We start from the raw sequence: 24387 nt of genomic DNA, 5'->3' as shown, positions 1-24387 counted from the left end.
TTTTGACTCGCCCCCTTCCTGTTCTCACATTTTGAGTGGGCAGCCTCCTAGAGCTGAAAGAAGCAGTTGGCAGGGGATGCTTTCTCTTTCCTATGATTTCTCTGTTATAAGTTTGCTTCTTTCAAACAACAGAATGAAAAGCTAGGAATTAGTTCATTTAAATGAATTCATTCATTCCTTCATACAACAAATCTTTTTGACACCTACTATATGTCAAGGGGAAACCCTCGTGGTGTAGTGGTTAAGAGTTCCGCTGTTAACCAAAAAGTCAGCAGTTCGAATCCACCAACTGCTCCTTGGAAACACTTTGGGGCAGTTCTACTTTGTCCTGTAGGGTTGCTATGAGTTAGAATTGACTCGACTGCAACAGATTTCGTTTGGTATATGTCAAAGGGCACACCATGAGTCAGAACCGATTTGATGGCAAGTAATAACAACAACAATATATGTCAAGGGCTATTCTGGGCACTTTTGGATATCGGTGATGAAGACAAATGAGGCCTTAACTCTCATGGATTTATGTTCCAGAGGGCAGACCTACAACAATCAAGTGAACAAGCGAAAATCATTTGAGAAACAAATGGGGTTGGGTAAGGAGACAGTGGTCAGGGTAACTGGAGAGGCAGTTACTCTAAACATCTCTGAGAGATGACATTTAGGCTGCATGTGAAAGATGAGAAGAGGGGAGAGTGTGAAGGGTTGAGGGAGGAGAGTTCCAGGCAGAGGGAACAGCAAATGAACAAGGCTGAAACAAGCTTGGTGTGTTCAGGGAACCGGAAGGAGGCTGGTGTGGCTGCAGCAACGTGAACCAGGAAAGGAACCCGGAAGGTGTTAAGAGCAGAGTGAGTTAGAGACCTGATTATGTGGGCAGGGCAGGGCATGGCAAGATCTTCATTCCTGGAAAATAGGGAGATTTCAGGGTTTAAATGGAAGAGGGGCTTGATCAAATTGACTTTATGTAGGTTTCTGTGTGGAGCATGTATTACAGGGACAAGAGTGGAAGCTAGAGTCTTAGTGAGTAATGCTGGTGGCCGTCCTGTTATGGGGACAGTGGAAATGGAGAGCAGTGAATTAATGCAGGGGAGTGAAAATGGGAGGAAGTGCAATATAAAGCTAACTCCTGGGTTTTTCATTTGACAACCAGACAGGTTGGAGACACAATTTATTTAGGCAGGTAATAGTGGAGAAACAAATTTGAAGCATGGGGATCAAGAACTCTGTTTGGGCTGCCTTAAAATTGAGCCACCTATGAGCTATTCATCCCCACACGTTTGTCAGTTTGTCGTACTGTGGTAGCTTGCATGTGCCAGAGGAATAAACAAATCTGTCTTGAAAGAAGTACAGTCAGAATGCTCCTTAGAAGCAAGATGGCAAGACTTCGTCTCACATACTTCGGACATGTTATCAGGAGGGATCAGTCTCTGAAGAAGGACATTATGCTTGGTAAAGTAGAGGGTCAGCAAAAAAGAGGAAGATCCTCATTGAGAAGGGCTGACACAGTGGCTGCACAATGGGCTCAAGCATAATAACAATTGTGAGGATGGCACAGGAGCAGGCAGTGCTTCGTTCCGTTGTATATAGGGTCACTACAAGTCAGCACCTAACAACAACAACATGAGCTATCCAAGTGGTAGTGCCAAGCCAGCCTTTAGGTAAAGGTCCTGTGAGGCTGAAGATGGGTATTTGGAAGTGGTTGACCTGTACATGGTTTTAAAGCTACGGAAGTATATAAGCAGGTAAGCAAAGCAAAGGGCCAGGACAGAGATTAGGGGCTTAGGGATATTTAGGGGCTTGGTGGGAAAGGCAGAGCCAAGCAAGGAAGGTTCAGTGAGGGGGGAAAAAGCCAGGAAACTGTGGAGTCACAGAAAAGAACTGCTTCAGGCAAGTTGTTGTTTTTGTTGTTAGGTGCCGTTGAGTCAGCTCCAACTCATAGCGACCCTATGCACAACAGAACAAAGCACTGCCCGGTCCTGCACCATCCTTACAATCCTTGTTATGGTTGAGCTCATTATTGCAGCCACTGTGTCAATCCACCTCGTTGAGGATCCTTCTCTTTTCTGCTGACCCTGTGCTTCAGGCAAGGGGGACTGGTTAATTGTGTCAAATGCAGCCAAGAAGTATCCTGAGGAGAGGTCAGAGATGCCATTTGATTCCCAATACGATGGTTGCTGGTGATCTTGAGAAGAGCAGATTCATGGCACAGTGGAGAAAACCAGACTGCCTTTAGTACAGTGGATTTTTCATCCTGGCTGCACACTTGAATCACCAGGGAGCACAGTCAGGTTACCTAATAAGCAAGGTATACACAGGCTTATCTGTGCATATGTACTAATCTGTAGTGCACAATTTTACATGGGTTTCACCCTATGAAACATGTGGTGAAACTCACGTGAAATTGCGCACTACAGATTAGTAAGTAAACACGATTAAACCCATGAGTAGCTTGCTTACTACAAGCTTATACGTGCCTTGCTTACTGGTTAATCTGCCCCTGCCAGGGAGCTTATCAAAACTCTTGATGCCTGGGCTTCACCCCTGGAGACTCTGATGTTATTGATCACAGCGGGGCCAGGATACTTAGGGTGATTCTAATGAGCAGGAAGAGGTTAGAACCACTGCTATAATCGGTCACCTGTAACTGCCAGGCACTGGGGATAAAATACTGAACAAGACCAACGTGCTGTTGTCTGCCTCTTGGGCTTACAATTCCCAAGACTCCACAGCGATTGCCTAAACTCACTGAATTTACTGGTAATTGGAAATCACGGAGACAAAATAGTTCAGAGAGACCTGTGTTAAACCCTTAGCTGCACTAGTAGAAGCTCTATGGTTTTAGACAAGTTAGTAACTTCTTCCAGCCTCGGTCTCTAAATCTATAAAGTAGGGATGGTACTGTTTACATTGACTGAAATATTTAAATGATTACAACTGGTAAATTTCAAGATCTATCCTGAAGTAACACCCTGCCAGTGATAGGATAATATCCATATACCTACAAGGAAGACCAGTTAATAGGACTATTATTCAAATTTATGCACCAACCAATAAAGCCAAAGATGAAGAAACTGAAGATTTTTACCAACTTTTGCAGTTTGAAAATGATCAAACGTGCAATCGGAATGCACTGACAATTACTGGTGATTGGAATGAGAAAGTTAGAAACAAAAAAGAAGAATCGGTAGTTGGAAAATATGGCCTTGATGATAGAAACGATGCCAGAGATTGACTGATAGAGTTTTGCATGACCAACGACTTCTTTATTGCAAATATATTTTTGAACAACATTCCATTTGACCTCACCAGATAGAATATGCAGGAATCAAATTGACTACGTCTGTGGAAAGAGACGATGGAAAAGCTCAATATCATCAATCAGAACAAGTCCATAGGCCAAGCGCCGAACAGACTATCAACTGCTCGTATTCAAGTTCAAGTTGAAACTGAAGAAAATTAGAACAAGTCCACAAGAGCCAAAGTACAAGCTTGAGTATATTCCTCCTGAATTCAGAGACCATCTCAAGAATAGATTTGACACATTAAACAGTAATGACTGAAGGCTACATGAGTTGTGAAATGACATCACGGACATCACACATGAAGAAAGCAAGAGGTCATTAAAAAGACAGGAAAGCAAGAAAAGACCAAAATGGATGTCAGAAGAGACTCCAAAAACTTGCTCTTGAATGCCCAGTAGTTAAAGTGAAAGGAAGAAATAATGAAGTAAAAGAGTTGAAGAGAAGATTTCAAAGGGCAGCTCAAGAAGATAAAGTATTATACTGACATGTGAAAAGAGCTACAGGTAGAAAACCAAAAGGGAAGAACATGTTCGGCATTTCTCAAGCTGAAAGAACTTAAGAATAAATTCAAGCCTCGAGTGGCAATACTGAAGGAGTCTATGGGGAAAGTATTAAACAATTCAGGATGGATCAAAAGAAGATGGAAGGAATACATGGAGTCACTATACCAAAAAGAATTGGTTGACATTCAACCATTTCAGCACATAGCATCTGATCAGGAACCAGTGGTACTGAAGGAAGAAGTCCAAGCTGCACTGAAGGCATTGACGAAAAACAAAGCTCCAGGAATCGACAGAATATCAATTGAAATGTTTCAACAAACTGATGCAGTGCTGGAAATGCTCACTCATCTATGCCAAGAAATTTGGAAGGCAGCTACCTGGTCAACTAACTGGAAGAGATCCCTATTTATGCCTATTCTCAAGAAAGGTGATCCAACTGAATGCAGAAATCACTGAACAGGGTCATTAATATCACATGCAAGTAAAATTTTGCAGAAGATCATTCAAAAGCGGCTGCAGCAGTACATCAACAGGGCACTGCCAGAAATTCAGGCTGGATTCAGAAGAGGACATGGAGCCAGGGATATCATTGCTGATGCCAGGTGGATTCTGGTTGAAAGTAGAGAATACCAGAAAGACGTTTACCTGCGTTTTATCGACTGTGCAAGGGCATTCGACTGTGTGGATCATAACAAATTACGGATAACATTTCGAAGAATGAGAATTCCAGAGCACTTAATTGTGCACATGAGGAACCTGTACACAGATCAAGAGGCAGTTGTTCAAACAAAACAAAGGGATACTGTGTGGTTTAAAGTCAGAAAGGGTGTGTGTCGGGGTTGTATCCTTTCACCATACCTATTCAAACTGTACGCTGAGCAAATAATCCAAGAAGTTGGACTATATGAAGAATGAAGAAGAACGAGGCATCAAGATTGGAGGAAGATGCATTAACAACCTATGATATGCAGATGGCACAACCCCGCTTGCTGAAAGTGAAGAGGACTTGAAACACTTACTGATGAAGATCAAAGACAACAGCCTCCAGTATGGATTACACCTCAACATAAAGGAAAAAATCCACACAACTTGACCAACAAGCAACATCATGATGAACGGAGAAAAGATTGAAGTTGTCAAGGATTTCACTTTACTTGGATCCACAATCAACACCCATGAAAGCAGCAGTCAAGAAATCAAATGATGCATTGCATTGGGCGAATCGGCTGCAAAAGATCCCTTTAAAGTGTTGAAAAGCAAAAATGTCACCTTGAAGACTAAGGTGCACCTGATCCAAGCCATGGTGTTTTCAGTCGCCTTGTATGCATGTGAAAGCTGCACAATGAATAAGGAAGACGGAAGAAGAATTGGCGCCCCTGAATTGTAGTGTTGGAGAAGAATATTAAATAAACAGTGGATTGCCAAAAGAATGAACAAACCTGTCTTGGAAAAAGTACAATCAGAGTGCTCCTTAGAAGCAAGGATGGCGAGACTACGTCTCACGTACTTTTGACATGTTATCAGGAGTGATCAGTCCCTAGCGAAGGAGATCATGCTTGGTAAAGTAGAGGGCCAGCAAAAAAGAGGAAGAACCTCAACAAGATGAATTGACACAGTGGCTGCAACAATGAGGTTAAGCATAACGATTGTGAGGATGGTGCGGGACCGGGTAGTGTTTTATTCTGCTATACATAGAGTCAGTATGAGTCAGAACTGACTGGACGGCACCTAACAACAACAGCTGGTACAAATAATTCTTATAAATTTGTTTGGTGGGCATGGAGTCACAACAGGACTAGAGAATTGGACCAAAGAGTTCAAGTTTATGGTCTTAGTACCCTCTGGCTAGGCTGTTTATGGAGGACAAGGCCAGTGATGACTTTTTGTTTGCTATGCTTCCACTGATCACCAACACTTCCTTCTAATGGATACATTATTCCTTAGAAGAATTGCTAACACCTTCCTCAAGTGGTGCTCTGGCATTCTCTGCATCAAAAATGGTTCTCTGGTCGGAAGCAACAAGCTGGACTCTGATTAATTTAAGAAGAAGAGGAGTTTATTGGTTGGGTGTAGTGGAGCTTGCAAAATGGAAGATAGGACCAAGGAACCAGATTCTGGAAAGACAGAGCTAGGCTGTTCACCAGGATTCAGTAGCAGCTACTAGAGAAAGTGAGCTCCAAAATCTCTCAGCCCTTTTGCTCCTCCAATCAAGACTCATATTCCAGGAAGAGGATCAGATTGGCCTGGCTTCGATCATATGTCCAAGGAGGATATGACACTTGACTGACAGGTCCGCCCCTGCCCCCAATGCAAGTCCCTCCAATGTGAGAAGAGGTAGTTCTGCAAAAGGATCTTGGGTGCTGTTATCAAAAGGAGAGGGGATGGGCAAAATGAGTGAGTACTCCTCCTCTAGAAGGAAGAGTGTGTTAAAGGCCTGAGAATCATCTACCTAGAAATTGTGTAAGGAATGCCCTGAGTGGGTGAGAGGTCAGGACGTACAGCTCTGAGGTTCGCCATCATTTAAATTTGTGTAAGTTCAATCACACTGTTGGTTTTGTAGGCAACAACTGATCAGTTTAAAGGGCTGGACCATTCTAAATGATGTTGTTGCTGTTAGGTGCCATCGAGTCCATTCTGACTCACAGTGACCCTATGTAGAACAGAACGAAACACTGCCCAGTCCTGCACCATCTGCACAATCTTTGTTATGCTTCAGACCATTGTTGCAGCCACTGTGTCAATCCACCTCATTAAGGGTCTTCCTCTTTTTCACTGACCCTCTACTTTACCAAGCATGATGTCCTTCTCCAGGGACTGGTCCCTCTGGATAACATGTCCAAAGTATGTGAGACAAAGTCTCGCCATCCTCGCTTCTAAGGAGCATTCTGGTTGTACTTCTTCCAAGACAGATTTGTTTGTTCTTTTGGCAGTCCATCGTATATTCAATATTCTTCTCCAACACCACAATTCAAAGGCCTTAATTCTTCGGTCTTCTTTATTCATCATCCAGCTTTCACATGCATAGGAGGCTATTGAAAACACCATGGCTTGGGTCAGGCGCACCTTAGTCTTCAAGGTGACATCTTTGCTTTTCAACACCTTGAAGAGGTCTTTTACAGCGGATTTGCCCAATGCAACGCATCTTTTGATTTTTTGACTGCTGCTTCCATGGGTGTTGATTGTGGATCCAAGTAAAATGAAATCCTTGACAACTTCAATCTTTTCTCTGTTTATCATGATGTTTATTGGTCCATTTGTGTGGATTTTTGTTTTCTTTATGTTGAGGTGTAATCCGTATTGAAGGCTGTGGTCTTTGATCTTTGTCAGTAAGTGCTTCAAGTTCTCTTCACTTTCAGCAATCAAGGTTGTATCATCTGCATATCATAGGTTGTTAATGCATCTTCCTCCAATCTTGATGCCCCATTCTTTATTCTTCATATAGTCCAGCTTCTTGGATTATTTGCTTAGCATAGAATTGAATAGGTGTGGTGAAAGGATACAATCCTGTTGCATACCCTTCTTGACTTTAAACCATGCAGTATCCCCTTATTCTCTTCAAATAACTGCCTCTTGATGTATGTACAGGTTCCTCATGAGCATAGTTAAGTGTCCTGGAATTCCCTGTCTTCAAAATGTCATCCATAATTTGTTATGATCCACACAGTCGAATGCCTTTGCATAGTCAATAAAACACAGGTCAACATCCTTCTGGTATTCTCTGCTTTCAGCCAGGATCCACCTGACATCAGCAATGATATCCCTGGTTCCACGTCCTGAACCTGGCCTGAATTTCTGGGAGTTCCCTGTTGATGTACTGCTGCAGCCACTTTTGAAGGATCTTCAGCAAAATTTTACTTGCGTGTGATATTAATGATATCGTTCGATAATTTCTGCATTCGGTATAATCACCTTTCTTGGGAATAGGCATAAATATGGATCTCTTCCAGTTGGTTGGCTAGATAGCTGCCTTCCAAATTTCTTGGCATAGATGAGTGAGCACTTCCATTGCTACATCTGTTTGTTGAAACATCTCAACTGGTATTTCCTCAATTCTCGGAGCCTAGTTTTTCGCTAGTGCCTTTAGTGCAGCTTGGACTTCTTCCTTCAGTACCATTGGCTTCTGATCGTATGCTACCTCCTGAAATGGTTGAATGTCAACCAATTCTTTTTGGTATAGTGACTCTGTGTATTCCTTCCATCTCCTTTTGATGCATCCTGAGTTGTTTAATACTTTCGCCATAGAATCCTTCAGTATTGCCACTCGAGGCTTGAATTTATTCTTCAGTTCTTTCAGCTTGAGAAATGCCGAACATGTTCTTCCATTTTGGTTTTCTATCTGCAGCTCTTTTCACATGTCAGTATAATACTCTATCTTCTCGAGCTGCCCTTTGAAATCTTCTTGTCAACTCTTTTATGTCATTATTTCTTCCTTTCACTTTAACTACTGGGCGTTCGGAGCAAGTTTCAGAATCTCTTCTGACATCCATTTTGGACTTTTCTTGCTTTCCTGTCTTTTTAATGACCTCTTGCTTCTTCATGTGTGATGTCCGTGATGTCATTTCACAACTCATGTGGTCTTCAGTCATTAGTGCTCAACTTGTCAAACCTGTTTTTGAGATGGTCTCTAAATTCAGGAGGAATATACTCAAGGTTGTAATTTCGCTCTCGTGGATTTGTTCTGATATTCTTCAGTTTCAACTTGAACTTGCGTATGAGCAATTGATGGTCTGTTCTGCAATAGGCCCGTGGCCTTGTTCTGACTGATGATATTGAGCTTTTCCATTGCCTCTTTCCACAGGTGTAGTCGAATTGATTCCCGTTTATTTCATCTGGTGAGGTCCATGTGTAGAGTCACTGTTTATGTTATTGAAAAAGATATTTGCAATACGAAGTTGTTGGTCTTGAAAATTCTATCATTCGATCTCTGGCATCATTTCTATCACCAAGGCCATATTTTCCAACTACTGATTTTTCTTCTTTGTTTCCAACTTTTGCATTCCAATCTCCAGTAATTATCTATGTATTCTGATTACATTTTCTATCAATTTCTGACTGCAGAAGTTGGTAAAAATCTTCAATTTCTTCATCTTTGGCTTTATTGGTTGGTGCATAAATTTGAATAATAGTCATATCAACTGGTTTCTTGTAGACATATGGATATTATCCTCTCGCTGGCAGTGTTGTAATTCAGGATAGATCTTGAGATGCACTTTTTGATGATGAGTGCAACGCCATTCCTCTTCAAGTTGTTGTTCCTGGCATAGTAGACCATATGATTGTCAGATTCAAAATGGTCAATACAAGTTCATTTCGGATCACTTATGCCTATGTTATCAATGTTTATGTCTTTCACTTCATTTTTGAGGACTTTCAATTTTCCTAGATTAATACTTTGTACATTTCACGTTCTGAATATTAATGGATGTTTGCCGCTGTTTCTTCTCATTTTGAGTCATGCCATATCAGCAAATGAAGGTCCTGAAAATTTGACTCCATCCACATCATTAAAGTTCACTCTACTTTGAGGAGGCAGCTCTTCCCCAGTCATCTTTTGAGTGCCTTCCAACCTGAGGGGCTCACCTTCCAGCACTATATCAAAATAATGTTCTGCTGCTATTCATAAAGTTTTCATTGGCTAAATCTTTTCAGAAGTGGACTGCCAGGTCCTTCTTCCTAGTCTATCTTAGTCTGGAAGCTCAGCTGAAACCATGGGTGACCCTACTGGTATTTGAATACCAGTGGCATAGCTTCCAGCATCACAGCAATGCACAAGCCCCCATAGTATGACAAACTGACACACACGCAGGGGTTCTAAATGATAGATGGACTTAATTCTGATTTTCAGAAATCTTTATCTAAAATGTCAGTGATGAAGTAGGGCATTTTAAAACAAACAGAATAACCCTGGTCATTTCCCTAGATATAAATGTCACATGTGAGAGTCATTAGTGCTGTCCACCAAATATTTTTAGTTCATCTTGTTCTAGAATTACAACTGGAGCAGAGAACTGGACTATGGAGTTAAGTGTAGCCATATGACTTGCTTTGGCCATGAAATCTGAGTAGAAGTGATATATCACTTCTAGCCAGAGCTTCAAGAGCCAGTGTGTGATTTGTCACACTCCTTCCCTCTGCCATAGAAACCGACAATGCTCCAGATGGTAGCTGCTCCATCAACCTGAGTGCTGACTGAGGATGGCATGGAAGAGCTTCCAGATGACCAGAAATTGACATGTAGTGTGAACAAGAAATAAGCCTTTGTTATGATATTTGCGGGTTGTTTGTTGTTGCAGCATAAGCTAGCCTATCCTGACGGATACACCAAGCACTCACATTCTTCCACCATTGGTGCTCTTACTTTAGGTCCAGAAGAGGAGATGGACCTTGCTGAGGGTAGATAGATACATAGACAGAGAGATAGATAATTAAAAAAATAAACCCATTGCCATTGAATCAATTCTGACTCATAGCCACCCTATAGGACAGAGTAGAACTGCCCCATAGGATTTCTAAGGCTGTAAAAGCAGACAGCTACATCTACCTCCTGCAGACCAGCTGGTGGATTCAAACCGCCAGCCTTTTGGTTAGCAGCCAAGCGCTTAACCATTGTGCCACCAGGGCTTCTTAGATATATGGATATAAGTGATAGATAGCTAGATATCTACATAGATAGAGACAGAAAGAGACAGATAGATAAACTAGGGACTGCTGCAAAAGGACAGAAGTCATAAAACCTGGAGATTCTACATACAGCGCAAAACAGTTGCATGTGTTGAAGGACTATGAATTAAGACTAATCTGAGTTTTTGTAAGAACATAGTCCCATATTACCCTTCCCTGATATAGGCCACTAAACTCCAAACATGTCCAAAAGCCTCTTCATCTAGTCAACTGTAATGGTTAAGCTTGTGTGTCAACTTGGCTTGACCATGATTCTCAGTGGTTTCACAGTTACAATGTAGTTTGGCAGTTATGTAATGATGTAATCAACTTCATAAACAGATCTGCTGTGAGCAACAAATCAGTTGAAAGGGAGTTTTCTTGTGGGTGTGGCCTGCCTCCAGTATATAAATGGATGTTCCAGCAAGGCTTTCCTTCTGGATCCTGCATCTGGGCCATCATCATCTGACCTCTGGTTCTTGGGACTTGAGCTAGCATCCTACCTGCATATCTTGGGATTTGTCAGCCTTCAGAGCCTGTGAGCCAGCAGCCTACCATTTGACCTACTGATCTTGGGTTCATCAGCTCCTGCAGCTACTTGAGTCAGGAGAAGCCTCCAGCCTGATGCCTGACCCATGGATTTGGGGCTTGCCAGCCTCAATAACTGCGTGAGCCATTTCCTTAAGTCTCTCGCTCTCTCTATGTACCCAAATATATATAGATATACTTATATATCTATACATATATAAGCTTCACTGGTTTTGCTTCTGTAGAGAACCTGGCCTAAGATATCAGTCTAAAATAATATGGCCTTGATTATATGTAGTCTCTGTCCTTGCATAAGAAATGACCTGTAACAGCCCGGGTCCCAGCAGGAAACAGATGATATACTTAATTTACTATATTTGAGGATGGCTTACTAAAAGGACTATTTATAAAGATCCTTTTGGGGGATAGAGCAGTATACCAGGGTTAGGCCAGTGGGGGTCATTTCGCCTCCTAGGCTTGAAGGGGCAGGTAAAAGGAGTGGCCACCACAACCTGGAGAGAGAGGGCCACCTTATAAGAGTTGTGACCTTCAGTCTTATGTCAGATGTCACACGATCAGGTGGAGAAGGGTGGAGAGGGGAACTGAGGGACAGGGACGCCTACACAGACCACCCCAAAGTCTGTAACTGTTGCATCAGCAACCATCTCCACCACAATTATGCATAGTGCCAGATGTCCACCTTGCTTGGGTCCAAGGAAGGGGGCAGCTTTGAAAGCCATCTTTAGCTTTGCTCATGATCTTCTGGGCCCATGATGTTCTGGAGCCAGACACTTGGATAATCACCAGAGAGTGGAAGGCCACAGAGATGGTTCCCCTTTTAATATCGTCCTCAAATTCCTGTGGTATTTAGAGGAAATTATCACCAAGAAGACCAATCTTGGTTGAACTACTCATGTTAACCCAAGACACATCAATAAATTCACATTCTTTAATGAAACGATCTTTCTAGATAGAGACATGTTAGCTCCTCTCCACTTTCCCTTTGAAGCTGACAGCATTTCGTGAAATGTAAAATTACACAAAATAAAAAATACCCATATATTTATAGATACACACTTTAAACATTTCTTTTTTTTTTTTTAAAGAAACATTTTAGACACTTGGGATTATTGTTCAAAAGTTCAGTCTACAGAGGAAACTTTTTAAAAACATCTGCTGACGCCAAGGGAACAGTTGTTGGCAAACGGAACAATAACAATACCATAAATTATTTGAGTCAACAAATGGACCAGATCAACATTAAATGCCAGTGTAAATTTGCTAGTTAACAGGCTTATACAAATTATTTAAACAGGTTGAGCAACTTGTGAGTGTTAAGAAACTACTTTAGAAGAATTAATCTTGTAGTGAACCAATGCGTAGTCTCGTTTTCTCTGTTTGGAGAAATTCCACTGGCCAGAGTTGATTTCTGGCCCTTTCCCTGCACTGGGACCCAGGTTCTAACTCTGTGAGAACAGATTACCCTAGGATTACATCAGGCTGGAGTCCCAGATCCAAATATTTCATCGGTTTGTCCTAAGATAATTCCTTGAACTGAAACTAGTCTTGGAACTCTGTGACATCCCCAAGGCCTGGCACCCAATTAAAAGGCAATGCAGCCTGGGGCAATGTTCTCTACCTCCTTCAACTGCTTTCAGGCACCTTTGCAGGAAGATGACTGAGCAACTGGGAGAGCCTAAGCAGAGGACCTGGCTCTTTCTGCTAAATGGGCTTTCTCTGGTGAAGCCATGCTGTGTTCTTTGAGGCACCACATGTATCGTGCATGAATTCCAGTGAGCATGAGCTCCCAGGGGTGTGACCCGGCCAGCCTCAGCTGCAACAGAGCTTGTTATTTTCTGGGAATACGTCACTCCCAGAGGGCCTAAATAAGGGTTTTCATAAACGTCCCATTGTTTCAATTTGGCCATACGTTGGTCATTGTTGAAGCTGTGTGATTTTGAAAATGTTCATACAAAAGAGAGAAAAAGAAGTGCCATTGTTTCACAAGGGTGGCAAAGGCAAGGCAGAACAGACTGTTTCTGAGTCCCTTCCTTTTCTGTGGAATAAAAAAAACCTAGTTGCTGTTGACCCCAACTCATGACGACCCCATGGGTATCCCAGTACAACTGTGATCCACAGAGTTGCTAAGGGCTGATTTTTTGGAATAGATCACCAGGTCTTTCTTCTGGGGTGCCTCTGGGTGGACTCTAACCGTCAACCTTTCGGTTAATACTTTCATCTTATTTAGACACGTAAAGGTTGAAACGACAGAGTTTTTGTGTCCTTGGAGAGATGTGTACCCTAACAACTACTTATGCATCCTGATCACACTTTCAATGTGGACAAACAAAATGAGATAAAATAAAATCCCAGAAAAGACAAACATCAGAGAAATGGAATTCACCAGGTGTGAGACAAGCTGCTCCATTTGCTGTATCAAATTCACTCTGGGCCAGGTCAGCCATATGTTATGATAGGAGGATATAGGCTGAACCTCCATCTGCGGCCAACAAACGCCAAAATAGAGCTTGGTGAGAAGAGAGGCAGAGAATTTACGGCAGACAGAGTGATACCTATATAGTAAAGCTATGGTCAGTGGGTCCACATTTTTCACACTGCATTGATTAAGGCTTTGACAGATGATCCTTTACATACATACATATATACAGACATATATAATTATTAATAATAATACTTTGATTTTTTTTAAGGAAAAAATATTCCCATGCATTTCTTTTACCTTTGTATTATTCTATTTTTATTCCCAGCAATCATTTTAAGCAGACATAGTCCTCTGCGGCTTACTTTAATTTTTTAAAAATATAACCCTTAGCCTTTTACAAATACTTTGTTTACAGTGATGTTGATTTGTCCCAGAGGAGTCCTGGTGCTTGGGAGCTATCTTGGCTCTCACTAAAGCCAGTCTCGTGTACTGCCCTGTGTTCAACACTAATCAAACAGGACTTACAGTTATGTAAACATTATTCAAAAATTATTCCAACATAAATACTCTTTTAAAGCTAACATACCACAGCTTTTAGCTCATAATGCCCATAGATGCCTTAATGAAATGCCATTCAAAACTACCTCACTGTTTAAATTATACCTTGAGGTTCTGAAATTATGTAAACATCATCCTCTACATTTCTCTAGAACGATTGCCAAGTGTGGTGAATTTCGATTGCAAGTTGGTGATTGAAGGCTAATTACTCTGAGTGAAGTTACAAATGCACCTTTTAACCTGATTGGTTACAGGAAGAAAGTCACCAGTTGACTCATTCCACAAGGTGATGATTCTTACATAACTTGTAATGAACCACTTTTCAACAGTTCATCCCATGAGGGACCTGAACTGGTCCCGCACAAGATGTCTTTGCACATCTTGCAAATGCAGTTTGTATGGTCATCAAGCGGTCACGGTTAGCCACAGAAAGTGCCTCCAAAGCTGGGGGAAGAAATGTTCATCTAAGCCCATGGAATCCCAAGCACAGGTTGGGTCTTCTCGAAGAGACTGAGCCAAGGAGTAGAAGAAGGAGCCAGGAGGTTTTCCTCTTGGCAAACTGGAGACTCTTGGCAGCAATGTCTCTGCTGGAATTCATGGTGGGTGTCTTTCTTAGCCCCTACTGTTGTTTTAGGTGCCATCAAGTTGGCTTTTGACTCATAGAGACCCCATGTGGCAGACTGGAAGTGCCCCTATACAGTTTTCTAGGCTGTAATCTTAATGGGAGCAGATTGCCAGGTCTTTTTTCTATGGTGCCACTGGGTGAGTTTGAACCACCAACCTTTTGTGACTCTAATACCTCACAGCAGTTTTCTGTTTTTCAAAATGGGCGACTGAGAGCTTGACATAACTATCAGCATGATGACACTCTAAGTAACCTATAACTTTCTTTTGCTTGGCATTTTGTACAGTCTCACTTTCAATGTCCTTTTTTATTATACCAGCTGCACCAGTCTCTTTCCAAAGGGGTGGGGGGACTTCTTGGCTCTTGTGGCCCTGGTCTCCCTCCTTTTCTTTGTTCTCTTGGGAGATGGCCTTCAGCCTGCAAAGCAGCAGCTAGGATGGCTGCGGGGCGCTTTTGGCCTGTAACTTTCTTCTTGCTCCTTATCTCGGTCAGAGTAAACTTGTTAGGTCAGTTCCACTGGCTGAGAGATTTTTATGAAAGTTTTTTTTTTGCCTGTTACAAACATAAAGATGTCCAGCATGCATATCTTTAGTGTATAGTTTCTTGTAGTTGTTTTGTGATCTATACTCATTTGACCACCTGTGAGCTACGTGCTTGAAGACACTATGTAATCCTCACAAAAATGATATATAAGCTCTGATGTAGAAATTGTTTTTCGGGTCTCCACAAAGACAGCCTGTGTGGCTGCCAGACTTCCCACTGGTGTTACTTCCTAGTAAACTTTCTCTTTCTGACTTGGAGTACATTTCTTTGACTGGGCTACTCCAGGGCGTGGACCCCAATCAGGTAACACTTTCAGTTAGTAGTTGAGTGCTTAACCATCACACCACCAGGTGGGGAAAACCCAAAGAGAAAAAGGAGAGCCGATGTCACAGAGAAAGCTTGAGGTCTCCTAACTTCAAGGCCATGATTCATTTATACTCAAAGCTCCCTCTGTTCACTACTTACCCCAATGCCTTTCTTAGTCCTCACGTCCACCCCACATTCTCAGGTTCCTAGTTGACATCCAGGGTAGAAATAAAAGCAAAATCTCCAGCCAAATCTGTAACAAATCAACCAGAGGCAAGCTTTTACCTTCATTGCCCAGTGTAGACAGAAGACAGCTTGAGTTGCCAGGACAAAGTCTGGCATCTATGGAATTGCTTCCAGAAATAGAAGAATGACCAACTTGAGAGCCAGCCTTCTTCATCACTGGAGTAAGAGACAAGAAGGCTGGATATGAAAAGGCATAGCTTGAATGCTTGGTGACTTTGAACTCAATTTTCTTTGAAAGCCATCATCAATACCATTGCAGCTGGAAGAAAAGGAACCTTTTCTGCCTTCCTTGTTGGTCAGACATCATTATGTCTTTTTATCCAAGTACATAGCTTTAAGGCTGGTTTTGAGTTTTTGTTTGAGAAAAATACTGTACATTGTTTTAGGGCAGATTCACAAGGTGCTATTGTAAAAACATTCTCAGTCTCGCATCTTTCAAGAACGTCACCATTATTTCTTCATGTGCAGGGCATCCTGGAACTTGGTGCTGGTGTACCGGGCATGAAAGCCTTTCTTGTTGATGGTGTCGTCTGTGTGGAATCGAATCATCAGGGAATCCCCCGCAGAGTAGATTTCTTCCAGTGGCTGAGGAAAAGAAAAAGAACAACCGGGAGCTTTTAGTCAATTGGCTGCAGTTGGACTTTTAAATGAGGAGAATGAGACAGCAATTTATACAAGGACATGGGGTGGGTGGTGCTGCCATGAAGCACCCTGGGCACCAGGGGCTCTGAAGGGCATCATAACAAGCTCCTTTTCAAAGGAAACCACTGCAAATTCTGTTCCAGAGAGCTAGCTCCCTATACCCTGGTTTCCCCAAGACAATCCTAGACACACAGCTCATATAGAATCTATTATTCATGAAGCTCATAGATGGGCCAGGCAACAGGCTAACCACTTTCAGATCTTATCTCACGTAAATTTTACAACGACCTTATAAGGTGGACACTATTTCCAGTTTACACCTGAGGAAACTGAGGCTCAAGTTTACACAGGTAGGTAGGCCCAAGCTCAGGTCTTTCTGACTATAGAGTACTATGAATCACCCAACCCACAGTCAATATGGTGATGGCCTCCTAGGAAACCTAAAACAAAGACCACTCTTGGGGGCTATGCCCTGTTCAAGGACAAAAAGTTTGGCCAGGTGGTCTATGCATGGGAGCAAGGTTCCAAGGCTGCTATCCAATAGGTTATAGCTGACCCAAGCCGGGCTTCACACACATTTCACTGCTCAGGAGACTTCCCGTTTTCCCTTTCCACAGGGACCCCATGGTTTGAAAGACTATCTACTAAAGGCATTGCAATGGTTAGCTCACACTTAATATCCTTTGTCTTTTGGAGAGGAAGGGGAGATGAAGGGAAATTATTCAAAGACATATAAATGCCAATTCAAGTTTCTGTTTAGTGCAAGACAACCAGAGACTCCAAAATGATCTGATGTAAGTCTACCCAACATTAAAGAAGCTGGCATGATCAGTCCTAGTGGCAGAGGCAAAGAGAGGGCTAAAGGCCCAGGGTGGGCAGCAGAGTGGTCAGGGAGTGACCAGGACACTGAACTGGCTGCTTGCACACTTTTACTGGGCACCAACCACGTGCCAGGCCCTATGTCAGGTGCTGGGGAAAAGTGAACAAAATAGGCCTAAGCTATCTGGGCTAGGCGGCCCAGAAAAGAAAAGAGAAGGAAAAAAGACAATGGCCTTGAGCATAATTATTTTGTTTATGGTAAGAGAGTGGCTGGTAATTTTCATAGGCATTTGGTTTTGCTTAAAGAGAGAATTGTGAATACATGGACTATGCAAACACATTAAAAAAAAAAAAAAGCCTGAAGGCCAAATAAAAAAGTGGAGGGAAAAAACCCTTTGCAAAAATAGGGGGAAAAGTCTTAAAAGGCAAGTTGCTCTTATGAGGTTACCTTAGTACAAGGTCTTCATGAACTGGTCCCTGCTGCCTCCTGACCTCCTCTCCGACTGTTCTCACTCTTTCTGCACTCCGCGCCAGCAGAGTGGGCCTCCTGCCTGTTGCTAACAAGCGGCAAGAGTGGGTAGGACTGAGACTCAGGTGTGTCTGACCCCACAACGCATGCACTTAGTTATGACGCCTTGCTGCACCCTGGCCCAACCTCCCTGGGACTTACCCAGGAGCCACAGAAGCGGCCGAGCCTGGGCGCGGTGCTGTCGTAGCCATCGTAGGCCTCCATGTAGTCGTAGCCGCAGTCGGCCTCCTCCTCGACTTCAAAGGTCCGGAATATCAACTCCACACCGTAGCCGTCCTCCGCCACAATCACCCAGTCACAGCGGGCCTGGCTCGGGTAGTTGTTGTCCCCAAACTGGGCGTGGGAGTAGAGCTCTTTGGTCTGTACCTCTGCCTTCAGCCTGCCCCCGCACTCTGGAGCAGGGAGAGAGCAGTGATGCTCCCCTGGCGCACAGAGCCCAGGTGCCACCCCACCCACTTCTCTCCTCACACCCACCGTGCAGATGGGCTTTTTCTACAAAGCTTTGGGCCTGCCCTGTAGAAGTGTGCAAGCAAGACTCATCATCCCATTTTATGGAGGAGTAAATAGACGCCCATAGCTGCAAGGTCAGAGCTCACTGTGGGGTTCAAATTGGCCCTTACAAGCCAAGGTCCCACGCTCCCATTTTGGGCCAAATAAGGCCTCTGGGGCTACATGAGCTTGCTACCAGAAAAAAAAAAACAGGCTGCTTTTTTCTCTCTCCAGTTATGGAGACTTGAGGCTGGCGAATGGTTTGTCTGATAGGCCACTGGGATGTGGCTGGGTCTTTACTACTTCACTTCCTGGAGGTGCTAAAAGCATCTAAGAAGGGCTCATGCCAGCCTGACTGACATACTCTACTTCGTAATTTCTGCCAGCAGAGGGCGCTAAAACACAATAGAACTGAAGTGAAACTCAAACCTAGAAACCTCTGCTTGACCTGTTCTTACCTTTGGGAGTATTGACAATAGGCCAAATTTGAGGACCCCGTTTTTGGGTGAGTGTCACAGGTGAGCTGTGCCTCAGACTTTGGGCTTGTATTCTGTATCCTTGGCTTCTGGGTTGACCCTGATAAGCTTGGGTACTATGCTTCCTTGTGTCTAGGCCACTTGAGACCACATAATAAACAACAACAACAAAAAAATCAAGCCCACTCCCGTCGAGTGGATTCCAACTCACAGCGGCCCTACAGGACAGAGTAGAACCACACCATAGAGTTTCCAAGGAGCGCCCGGCAGATTCGAACTGCCAACCTCTCGGTTAGCAGCTGTAGCACTTAACCACTACACCACCAGGGTTTCCATAATATACATGAATAAATGAGACTGGTCATAGATTAGAAAGCTACAGAAATTCCACAGCCTTCCCTCAACGTGCTCCATGCCCCTTCATGTGGATTCTGGGCTGTCCGGCTCTGAACACTCCCAGGCCCTGCTCCAGTGCCACGCCCAGCCTGGCCCAGCTCTCGGTTCCATGTTTGCTCTGGCTTAGAATTTCTTCCAGGTCTGAGCCGTCTATGAGAAATTTCAAATTCCTGAGATGTGGGTGGTAATGAAACAAGCACAGAGTGAGGCAGGACACCTCCACCTAACCCCCCAGATCTACCTTCGTCCTTCCCCACGCGCTCTGTCCCTGTGAAGCTGACCACTAGGCTATGCTGATGTCCCCTTGTCTTCGGTCTTCCTGTTGGGTTCAGCCAAAGGGACACCAGCAGAAGATCAGAGGGAGGCAGGAGAGAGAGGTTGTGGTATTTAGTCTCTGGTTCCTTCCCTGCAGGATCACCACAGGCTGTGTTCTTCGACTGGAGGTCACAGTTCCTGTCGCACCCAGCTCTCTGTCTCCGGGTTCCAGGAACCACTCTCCTCTTGCCTTCCAGGCGGGGGTGGTAACAGCCTTTCAGTTACTAGCCCTGGATGCTGCACTGTCCCTTATGGTTTCCCTATACCCTGCCCACCCTTTTGTAAACAGTCCCTTTTCCAATTCTCCTCAAATAATTATTCCATCTGAGTGTACCCACCATTTCTTGCCAGGACCCTGCCCCACCTCAAGGACCTCCGCTCCTGGTTTCTGTCTACAGGGACAAGAAGTAAAATCACTAGTCAATGGTTCCTAAACTTCCCCAGGGGAAGCTAGAACTCCTCAGAGAGCTTGAGAGGGTTCTAGAACAAAGAAGCATTTTCTGCTAAGCAAAGTAAGCTAAACTGCCTGAGAAAGCTGGCTGCCATTTTGTTTTACCTGATTCATGTTTTCTGCTCTGAAAACAAAATGGGGGAAGGGGCTGTTAAAAGGATTAGAAAACTTCACAGGATCCCATGATCAGGATCTCAGACTCACAGCACCGCAGAAGCTGAGTAGGCTGCATGGAGCCACCTGGCTTTGCCAAAGGACCATAATCTAAAGTCAGGATCAGAGCGTCAAAAGTTGGTCCCATGGGTTCTAGTCCCAGGTGGTAATGTTTCAATGGCTAAAAGAGCAGAGCCGGTTTTCTCATTGGCATTCATCTATTCGATGAAGTCAAAAAAACAAAAACCAAACCCAGTGCCATCGAGTCGATTCTGACTCATAGCGACCCTATAGGACAGAGAAGAACTACCCCATAGAGTTTCCAAGGAGCGCTTGGTGGATTCGAACTGCCGACCCTTTGGTTAGCAGCCGTAGCACTTAACCACTACACCACCGGGTTTCCTTTAATGAAGTAGATAACATAAATTTTAAGCATATAGATGTCCCTCCAGAAGACTCAATAAAGTTATTTACATTTTGAATGAAGGGAAAAATAATGGGGAACAAATATTTTTCATTTTCCTGAACTGGTTTTTAGGAAGGAAAAAAGGGCTGCTCATCACCACTCAGCTCCCAGACTTTCGGTTTTCATGGACCAACAAAATTCCAAACAAAATTTTAAAATGGAGAAAGGGAGGGAGAAAGAACTGAGGCACAGACAAAGTGTTGCCCAGTTTAAATTCTGTCGACTAAGGAAAATTAAAGGAAAACAACCTTTTCCCCAATGGTGGGAAACCCCACTGCTGTCGAGACAATTCTGACTCACAGCAACCCTGTGGGAAAGACTGGAATTGCCCCATAGGGTTTCCAAGGTTGTAAATCTTTACGGGAGCCGACTGTCACAACTTTCTCCTTTGGAACTGCTGGTGGGTTGGAACCACCAACCTTTCAGTAAGCAGCCAAGTGCTTAACGAACCATTTTACTACCAGGACTCCCTTGTGGTGGGGAGGGGATGGCCAATGCTTCATTTGAAAAGGGACATTTTATCACACACCTTCCTTCCCTCGCTCCCCTCCCCCCAACAGTCAGAATAAGAGCCAGTCCTTGCCTCCGTCCCCTTCCCTTCCCCCATCAGCATCCAGACACCCATACCTGTGCTGTGCACTGCCTGAAAGCCCTTCCTCTGCACCGAGGCGTCCGAGTGAAACCGGAGAAACAAGCTGCTACTGGAAGCTACCACGGGGGCCGGTTTCTTGCTGCCGCAGAAACGGCCGAGGATGGGGGCCAGGCTGTCGGGGCCGTCGTACATTTCCAGGTGATCGTAGGCACATTCCTGGTGCTGCTCAATCTCAAACTCATTAAATGTCTGAGGAGGGAACAGCGAAAAGTAAGACAAGGGTCTGATGCTTAGCCGGGGTAGGGCACCTTCTCCAGGGGCGGGGAGAGAAAGGAGTGCAGAGGGGAACTGGCATCTCTCCAGGCTGCTGTGCAGAGGGCGTGTAGCCCACCATGATGCTACGTGACATGGGTAGGGAGGCTCTCTACTCAGATGTGGTCATCTCACGTCCTCTCTTTTGCTCCCCCAAACAACCCTGGGAGGCAGTTATATGAGCCGTCGCTACGCTGACCACTTTGCAGGTAAGATGTTGGGGGGTCAGGGAGTTTCAAAGCTTGCTGACGTTTTGACAGCTATTAAACTGCACAGCTAGACTTTCGACTGCCCAGATCTGTGTTCCTACCGTCATATCACTCAGCTTCTCCCTCACACCCTCACAAAATAAGAGCCAGCCACCACTGAGCGCTTACAGAAGCTGTTTTAAGTGCTTTACACATATCACCTCATTTAATCCTTATGACCCTGTGATGTGTGCGTCATGATAATCCCCACTTTACAGATGAGAAAACTGAGGCACAGGGATATCAGATGATTTGCCAAGGTCACACACTGGTAGAGCTGGGCCATACCCTGACGTACTGGTTCCAGAGACCCTGCCTTTAACCTCTGCACTAGACTGTACAATCCTTTGGTGTCCTTTGGTGATGTAGATGAGGCTCAATACCCATGGTGGTGTGCTCATACACCCATTGCCGTCAAGTGGATACCGACTCATAGCGACCCTATAGGATAGAGTAGAACTGCCCCATAGAGTTTCCAAGGAGCACCTGGTGGATTTGAATTACTGACCTTTTGGTTTGCAGTCGTAGCTCTTAACCACTACACCAAACTCATAGTGGCTGACATTTGTTGAGGGTTTCTTTCATGCCAAACCCTGTGCTAAGCACTTTACCAGCATTATCTCAATTATGACAACCCTGTGAGGGAAGAGCTATTATTATCCCCCAATTTGTACTATGGAAAACTGAGTCTTAAAGAAGTCAGGTGGCTTATCTAAGGTCACACAGCCAGAGAAACCAGAGCTGGACTTGACCCCTAGCCAGCCTGACTCCGGCCCACACCCCAACCACCACCAGACTGTATACTGCCTCCCTCCTCCTCGTCCTCCCTGAACACTTGCAGAGATGGTTGGACTGTCCCCTGACACTGACCAGAGGAGCCCCACGATTCCAGCCCACATACCAGGCTGGCTTCTCAGGGGTCACAGTTCCCAAACATAGGGCTCCTTGGTGATGGGTGGATGACCAACTGATGGCCGACCCACAGCTTCGAGGGAAATGGGCCAAGGTGAGAGGGGACAGTGCTAAACGAAGACATGGATCAGATGACAGAGCAAGGAGAGAAGGCATTAGTAGGAGAGGTGCTCAACTCAAAAGAGGAGGCTGGGGTTCCAGTGCAGGGATGGAGGTGGGAGGAGTGGGGTACAAGGGTCATTAAAAAAAAAAACCATGTGTTTTCATAGGGATGACAAACACATGGGCAAAGCTCAGCACACCAATGAGAAAGGAAGCTTTGGGTAAGCAAGTGGTGGGTGCAGACACGGGGTGGGGGGGCAGGAAGTGGGAGAGGGGTGGCTCAGAGTCCGTGGGTAACATGATGGGAGAGAGACGGTGGGCCAGGGAGGCGGGGCGCTCCCCAAAGGGCCTTGTGACACCCTACTGCTGTCTTCTTGCAGTAAAACATCAATTTCTTGAGAAGTTTTCAACTCACAGCTTTCGTGAGAAGTACTCAAGTCACAATATAGTCACCATTCACTTTCTAAGATAACGTCTTTCTAAAATTGGCAGGTACGGATACGAACCTCAGATAAATCTGAGGTCTGAGTTAGCTCTAGCCACTGTGATCGACTACTTTAGTTCTTTAGTACTGTGAAAAATAGCCAAAGAACTAAAAAAGACCTCTCTTGGATCTACTATGAACTTGTGACCCTTAAACAGAGGCACGTTTTCCAGTTGTGCAGGTTGCATGTTCCCAACCCCATGGGGCGCCATTCCTTCACTAGCATCATAAACTATTGCCATTGCAAACATTTTCCAGCAGATGGCAGTCTTGGGGAAGGAGTGCCTTTTTCTAATGCATTTCTTTTTAATTCACCAAATTCAAGGCTATTCTGACTGACCCAGAAGAGCAGCTGTCAAAAACCTTTTTGACAAGGACAGCCCATGACTATGAGGTGCCCATTCCTGCATCAGCTAAGTCTGCACTGTGGGACCGTGTGAGCACCTTGTGGTGAGGTGCCCTATCTTCTTCACCTCTCTGTGGCCCAGATCCAACACAGAGCAGGCAACACCTGGGCTATAGCCCTGGAACCCGATTTCAGAGCCACCTGCCCAGCTCCCACCTCTCCTCCACACCCTCACCGCTGTCCCCAAATAAACGTCCTCGAAATTCCTGGGCCATCCACTTGTTATCATTGCTTCCTCCTTCTTTGTTCTTTTCCATTCTTCCCTCATTATTAGTCCATAATTCGTAGGGAGCAGATCACCAATCATATACATGCATGGGACATTACATAAAGGCTTGGAAGAGTTTTTTTTTTTTTAATTCAAGAGAAAATTAACATAAAGAACTTAATCCCTTATTGTTAATTTTTTTTAAATGTAAGTAGTAAATTATAAAAAAAAAAAATAGATCATAAGATTTCATTTGAGTAGTTTGAGTAAGAAAAAGGATGTATATTTTTCTTGTGAATGTACATACACGACTGGATATACACAGAAAAATTTTAGAAGGATTCACAAGAAGATGTTCAGAGGGGTCATTTCTAGAGCAGGAATGGGGAATTTGGAGACTTTTGATTTCCACTTTCCAAACTTCTGTACTGATTAATTTTTTTTACCTTCAGAATATATTGTTTTTGTAAAAATTTAAAAAAGAAAACAATTGGTGCTCAAACAGCACTGCAGAGCTGTGTGCCCCCAATACTGGTTCCACTGGGAATGGGCACTGCTTATTGAGCGTTCCCCATACGCTGCCTGTGCCGAGGGCTTTATATGCATCTTCTTCTAATCCATACAACAGCCCCATGGGGTAGGCTTTATTACATCCCCATTTTCCAGATAATAAAACTGA

The 24387-nt window shown here is 44.1% G+C and overlaps 1 protein-coding gene across 1 annotated transcript in view; it reads right to left on the bottom strand.

Moving 5' to 3' along the window:
• Window positions 1-16093: 16093 nt before the first annotated feature.
• Window positions 16094-24387, bottom strand: part of TLL2 (tolloid like 2) — a 163361-nt gene continuing 155067 nt past the window's right edge. The window contains exons 19-21 of the mRNA XM_003409211.4: window positions 21072-21285; window positions 17840-18090; window positions 16094-16293 (exon numbers count right to left, since the gene is read on the bottom strand). Coding sequence (XP_003409259.1) covers window positions 16159-16293; window positions 17840-18090; window positions 21072-21285 — 600 coding nt within the window. The 3' untranslated portion in view covers window positions 16094-16158. The remainder of the gene's footprint in view (window positions 16294-17839; window positions 18091-21071; window positions 21286-24387) is intronic.

This window comes from Loxodonta africana, chromosome 16 (assembly GCF_030014295.1).
Source record: "Loxodonta africana isolate mLoxAfr1 chromosome 16, mLoxAfr1.hap2, whole genome shotgun sequence".
NCBI classification, from domain to species: domain Eukaryota; kingdom Metazoa; phylum Chordata; class Mammalia; order Proboscidea; family Elephantidae; genus Loxodonta; species Loxodonta africana.
The sequence above is the reverse complement of the archived record's forward strand: the minus strand, read 5'-3'. Positions and strand labels throughout refer to the sequence as shown.